The sequence below is a fragment of the Acanthisitta chloris genome, unplaced genomic scaffold, assembly GCF_000695815.1.
Source record: "Acanthisitta chloris isolate BGI_N310 unplaced genomic scaffold, ASM69581v1 scaffold2870, whole genome shotgun sequence".
NCBI classification, from domain to species: Eukaryota; Metazoa; Chordata; class Aves; order Passeriformes; family Acanthisittidae; genus Acanthisitta; species Acanthisitta chloris.
In genome coordinates, this window is record NW_008652046.1 from 129,634 (window position 1) to 136,044 (window position 6,411).

General features: G+C 46.9%; 1 protein-coding gene across 1 annotated transcript in view; it reads left to right on the forward strand.

Annotated features, from left to right (window-relative positions):
* Nucleotides 1-6,411, forward strand: part of MDGA1 (MAM domain containing glycosylphosphatidylinositol anchor 1) — a gene marked incomplete at its 5' end in the record, with an annotated part of 96,409 nt that extends 89,998 nt beyond the window's left edge. Inside the window, 3 exons of the mRNA XM_009075546.1 lie at nt 3,798-3,928; nt 4,873-4,981; nt 6,289-6,411. Coding sequence (XP_009073794.1) covers nt 3,798-3,928; nt 4,873-4,981; nt 6,289-6,380 — 332 coding nt within the window. The remainder of the gene's footprint in view (nt 1-3,797; nt 3,929-4,872; nt 4,982-6,288) is intronic.

Consider the following 6,411-nt stretch of genomic DNA (forward strand, 5'->3'; position numbering starts at 1 on the left):
GGTCTGTCTTTGTGTGTGCCTCACCAGCAGGTGCCCTTAGGAAATACCAGACATGGGAAATGAGGAAGGTGCAACAACAACAGAAATAGGTATCAAAACTGGACGGATGGCTTTGGACTCTGATACAGGAAACTAGGCATGATTGTAGTATAAAACCAGGCAAAAAGGGTATCTGCAACAACTGGCACTGGAGAACATCCCAGATGGGCCTTTCACATCTCCACTGAGGGGGAGTTGGACAGCAGGTCACATTTTGGTTGTTCTTCACTTTGTAACCACTGGAAAGGAAGAAGAGTTTAAGCACTTCTGTTCTCTCAGGTCTCATAAAATGTTTGCTATGTTTCTGAGTTGCACCTCCTGCAAAGTGGGATTTGGATATGTAGTCTATTCTCTAGGAGAGGCACCTAACAGGCATCAGGTGGCTGGCTGGGCTGAACTTGTGTGACATGCTGAAAGCTGCACAGGGAGTAAAGATAGTTAATAAGGCATGAGACAGATACTGTCAGAATGCATGGAGATAGATATGGGCAGGTGTGAATCCACCAGAGGTCATGAGCTATGGATGTCAGTATCTACACAGGCTCCACTTCTCTTCTTAGCCTGAGACTTAATCTGTGAGATCCCAAACAATGATTGATTTTAGGGCAGTGAGCAGAACAGAGCTTTCCCTTGGAAAACACAAAGCCCTGCAGCACTTGTTCCATCACACAGTTGGCTCTTGGAGCCAGACTGAAAAATGAAGATATAGAAGCTCTGAGCAATTGGAAAGATGACTTGGAAATTCCTGTAGTCCAAGTCTGCAATGTTTTATGGCTTTGCCTGGAGCTCAGATCCAGAGATTCGTTTACAAGTACCACCATCACAGGCTACATGCCCTTAAACTCGACTGGCAACTGGTGGCAGACTGACACGTGGTAGAAGAGAATAAGGTAGAAGGCCTGCACAATCTTTAACATCTACAACACTGTGGACTCAGTTCAGATGGGACAGAGACTTCATCCCTGTTTAAAGTCCTGGACTCTCTGCCATGCCTCTCAGAAGTATATTCCCAGTGACAGCATTACTGGGAAAGGGAAGTATTGTAGTTCCTTCCTAGTCCTGGAGAGCCTCTGGAACTTGGCAGGGAATGCAGGTAGAGCTGTGAGACCTGACTGCCCTTCAGAACTCATCTGATTTGTAAGATAGTCATGGGCATGCTGCTCGGCTGTTTTGACCTTCAGTTTTCCATGTGTAGACAGGAGTAGCGAAACACTGCATGTTGTGAGTAGATAAGGGAGCTTCCTTTCCGATTGCAAACCATTTGAAGAATGCCTGCTTGTATTCAGTATTGTTTTGTTAGGGAATTCAGGGGCCAAAAGGTTGAAACATTTTTCCTCATGTTGCAAAGACATGAAGCTGTAAGCCAGGATACGCTCAGGCTTGGTTTGGGTTTAGGCCAAGCATTCACAGCCTGTGCTTTGGAGGCACTAATTTGCATTCCAGATGCTTCTCCTGGTTTCTTTCTATCTCGCCTTTGCTTTTTAGTTAGGGCATCAAAGTTCATTTGCTGCCTGATTTGTCCCAATGCTGGCTACTCAGACAGGCAGATCCTTGCTACAAGTGCCCAAATGAGGATAGAATAGACAATGGTTGTTTTTAATCCTTGCTTGCTAGCAGCCTCATATTAATTCTTCATTCACTCTCAATCCCTCACTTCACAGGCTCTGGCATCTGTAATTAGCTGCTCTCAACACACTCCTGTTGTCATTGATCTGTGGAGTTATGTAGTTCCTGCTTGAGCCATCAGTTTGGACAAGGGTCTCTGTGAGGACTAGGTATCCTTCTTAGAGAGACTTCCCTTTGTAGGGAGCTCCTGAGGGCAGGGAAGACACAAAGAAACCAGCAGCTGTCTGTGGCACTGTGTTTCCAGGAGGGAGGTCTCACTCGTTTACCTCTGCCCCCAGTGCCAGCTGGGAGAGAGAGAGAGAGAGAGAGAAACAAGTTATTTTGCACCTTATCTTGGGTTGTAGTGTGCATCTCAAACTGGGTACCACTAGGTAAGGGAATTAGATACACTGTGTCCCATTAGGCCCTTCTTTACTCATTTCACTAAGTTATATACATATTTCATTTTTTTAACCTTTTCTTGTAAGTCTTTCACTCAGAGTCTAAACATTTCATCATCTTTATTATGCATCTCTGAACTCCCTGTGATGTATCATTCACTTTCTGACAGCCAGGTGCTTGATGAGGGTACTTCCATGTCCCTGTCCTTCACACAGTGTCCCCAAGGTGGATATGCTAAGAATGAAGAATTTCAGGGGATCATGCAGTAGGAAAGGGATGTTACATACAAAAGGCTGTTTCCCTGTCTCTTCCCCTGATATTTTGCTGCTGCCTCTCAGAAGGGCATATCTGTGTGGGAATGCAGCATCCCAAGTACATGCAGACTATGGATGTATAAGTAGGGTTACTATGGCCTCTCTGCCCTTGGGTGTAATATATCTCTGTATGGAGACCAGAAACACTTGATGAGCAACAACATGACTAGAGTTGTGATTGATCGATTTTTTGAGAAAAATAAAAAGTGGTTTAGGTCAATCCTGAGGGAATGTTTAAAAGCGTTTTTTCACTGAAGTAAAAAATTAAGTTAGCTGAGGGCATTGCTAAAAAGCTGTTGCAGGGAGACAAACTGAGGTGGTTTCACTTGTGCGTGGAGGGTAGGAGGCTGTGACACTGTTTTCAAAGGAAGTGCTTTGAAATTTGTTGGCTTGGGTTTTGATTTAATGGCAGACAAAACCTTTTGGGAATTGCCTTTTTTTGAAAGAGCTTAAAGTTGGTGTTGATTCACAGGGTCTTTGAGTCCTTCTGAAAACATGGGGCTGGGATAGCAGAGGTGGTGTGGTACAGGCAATGCTATCTGGTGCTTACAAAGAACAGCTGCTTGCTGCAAGGCTGCTACCAGGGCAAGTGGTGAATGAGGACACTGGTCGTATTTCCACAGCTGATGGCCAGGGCCAGGGCGGGAGAGCGCTGTAAGCTGCATAGTATATGTCAGGTGTCAGTGGTGAACAGGGAGAGGCAAATACATGTTCTGGGTTCCACATTTCAAATGGCATGTAGAGAAATAACTGGGAGTTCAGTCAAAGGGCACCAGGATGGTCAAGAGCCAGGAGCAGAATTCCTGAGGAAGAGAGGTTAAGGGAGCTGGACTTGTTCAGTCTGGCAAAGAGGAAATTGCTGTCAGCCTTTGGCCCCCAACTGTTTCAAGGGCAAATTCAAAGATAACAGAACAAAAATATTTTCATAGTATTAAACAATGTAATAGGAAACAGTGGCCACAACTGGTAGTGCTGGAGGTTCGTATTGGACATTAGGAAAAGTTGGTTTCCTCAGGGAAATTCAGGACTTGGCCAGGCAAAACCATGCTACCCTTATGTAGAGCAAGAGACAGCTTCAAGCAGGAGTTTGGATGGGATGCCTCTGGAGGTCCCTGGAAGCTTGCCTCCTCCTTCTCATGCAACCCCACCAAAGCTGCAGACTACTTCTTCCTCATCCTGTGTCTCTTTGTCTGGGTCTGCATTCTACCTTGGATGGGCCAGGTGGATGCAACATTGCCAGTGGCACTTATCCATCCGCACAAAAGAAAGCTGGCTCCCTTCAGAGATTACTGGTGGGGCTCTGCAGGCTGTGCTTGGGCCAGCTGGGGCATACAGCTGTGGTTTGAGGCTGAGCCTCAGAGCTATGCTGGGAGCCAGCCCAGCAGGCAGGCTTGCCTGCCTGTCCCAGCACAACAGCACCCAGTCTCTGTCTTTCAGGCTCCTTGAACCTGCTAGTTCGTGTGCGGAACAAGCGAGCCATCGACACCCAGGTCTGGTCACTCAGTGGAAACCGGGGGAACATGTGGCAGCAAGCACATGTGCCCATCAACCCACCCGGGCCCTTCCAGGTAAGCCAGGTCCACAGTCATGGCCTGTCCATGTGCCGTGGATGTAGGAGACTTCCCGGCAGACATCTATCTGCCTCTATGGCACGGGTGGGAGGGGGTGGTGCAGCACAGGGAGGACACTGGGAGCTTTCAAACCCCAGGGCAAGGCAAAATCTTGGTGGATTCACAGAAATCAAATCCACTTGTCTCTGAAGCCATCATGTGCGAGCATCAGTTTGGCACTAAATTTTCTGATTATTGTTGGTCTGGAAACTGCTTGTCAAAGAGCTCTTTTTGGTACCACATCTGTGTGACAGAGAGATTTCTTGGTATTGAGCAGCTGGGGGATGCTGGCCATTGGTGTAAAGTGACTGAGTGCTAGAGGTTTCTTCTAGTCTGTGCTGCAAGAGCCCACTCCCACTGTCCCCGTGGTTTAGGACTACAGATGAACTTGTGAATATGAAATGGGCACTCCGTATCTGCTCATTGAGTCATTCATGCATACCCAGGCAATGGGATTCTTTTATTGATGATGTTTTTACCCAACGGGCTACTTTGCTGTTGTAGGGTTGTTTGTGAGACCTGCTCTGCACAGGTAAGTTGTGACACTGTGTCAAAATGCCCAGTGTGCTTTTGGGTACTTCAAAATAATGAATAAGAATTTAGTTACTCTTGCAAGTGCTGTGCAGTATTGGTTGGTTTATTCGTGCAGGACACTTAATACAACAGAGTTCTCCATGATCATTTTTTACAGACACTCAGCACAGGGAGACTAGTTCCATAAGCAGTGGGGTCTGGCTCTCCAGATCCTATGAGTACTGGAGAAACAGGAAGGTGTCATTTACTCAGAGACCTGATACAATAATAAGATATGGTCTGTGCCTTGCTCGCCTCTGCAGAGCCTTGCAGCATGGGAAGGGTCCTCCACACTTCATGACAGGCTCTCTCCCATGTCCTGCTTGCAGATAATCTTCGAAGGTGTCCGGGGCACAAGCTACGAGGGGGACATTGCCATTGATGATGTCACACTGAAGAAGGGAGACTGTCCAAGGAAGCCAATTGGACCAAATAAGGGTGAGACTATGTGCCTCAGAGGCAAAGGAGTTGGCAGGAGTGCAAACATGGATGTTTGTGCTAGGGATCTGCAGCTCATTTCAGAGCACATTGACATGTCAGTAAGAGTTAACAAGATGGTGGCCTCCATCAGCAGAATTCAGCAGAGGGGCTGTCAGACTCTTGAACTTGTTCTTTGCAGCCATGGGTTAGCAAAGAGCTCAAAGGAACAACCAGATCCTGTAGGGACTGTGGTGCCAGACACCAACATGCTGAAGTGTGTACCAGTATGTTGGATGGGGCACATCATCCCTGAAAATCTAAGGGCTTCTGCAGTCTCATTTCCTGGAAACCCTAGGTATGGGAACTTTGGAAAGGGAAAGACCTTCTGCAGGTTTTAATGGCCTCTGCATTGTTAAGTCAGTCCTTCTCCAGGGAAAAGAATCTGCTGTTTGGGGTGTGGAGCAAGGGAGAGCTGGGCTTTGTCCCGTTGCTCTCTGAGCAGAAAGGCACAGCCAGTAAGGGTATTGCACATTCAGGATGGGAGCAAGCTACCTGGGCTGTACCTACTCCTGACAGGAAGTGCTTGACCTAAATTCCACCAGCCCCTTTCCAGTCCATTGATACAACCTGGTGCCAGCATTGCAGGAATGGAGGCAACTCCACTCTCACTGAGGTGCAGTGTAGGTTGAAGCCATAGTAAGGTTCATAAGCTGTATGCAGGCATTAGCCCTCGGGTGGGAATCACTGGTGTGCCTTGTGCCTTAGTCCTGCCTGTGCCCTTGATAATATGCCTCAGGTGGGCAGGAGAGCAGAGAGTATGCAAACCAGAGCCAGACAGGCACTTGTGAGCAAGGTTCAATTTGTTTTATTTTTGGAGGAAAAAAAACTTGTTAAGTAAGAGTCACTTTCAGCAATTTTCTTAACTCCAAAGGTGAAGGAGGAAACAAAATGTAAAAAAAAAAGGGCAGAATATCCTAAAATTTTCAAAGTTTCAGGTGCAGTTAAAGGCCTGTTTCAGCCTAGGGTGGCCAAGCTGTAACTAAAACACAGTGAGAACCTTTTGTTTGACTCAAGTTGAAACTTCTGGGGAAGAAAGGAGGGTTGGATTGCAAAAGTATCTAAGATTCAACCTTCTCTCCAAAGTTAAAAATTAAATAGTTTGGGGAAACCTTGATAATGTCCAGGGAAGGCTAAACTATTTTCCGATAGATTTGGGAGCTGCTTTGTGGTTCGGGGTAAGAGAAGACACTGATGTGTGCTGACTTGTTTGACAAGGTCTGTATCTGTCCCATCACTAATTCTCTTTCTCCTTTCTCGGCTGGCAGCGGTTGCTCTTCCAGGAAGTGGTGTCCCAGCCCTGCACAGCCCTTGTCTTTGTGGCCCATTGACTTTCTTCCTTTACGTGCTGCTCAGATGATGGCAAGTGAGCGCTCCTGTCTTCGGACCAA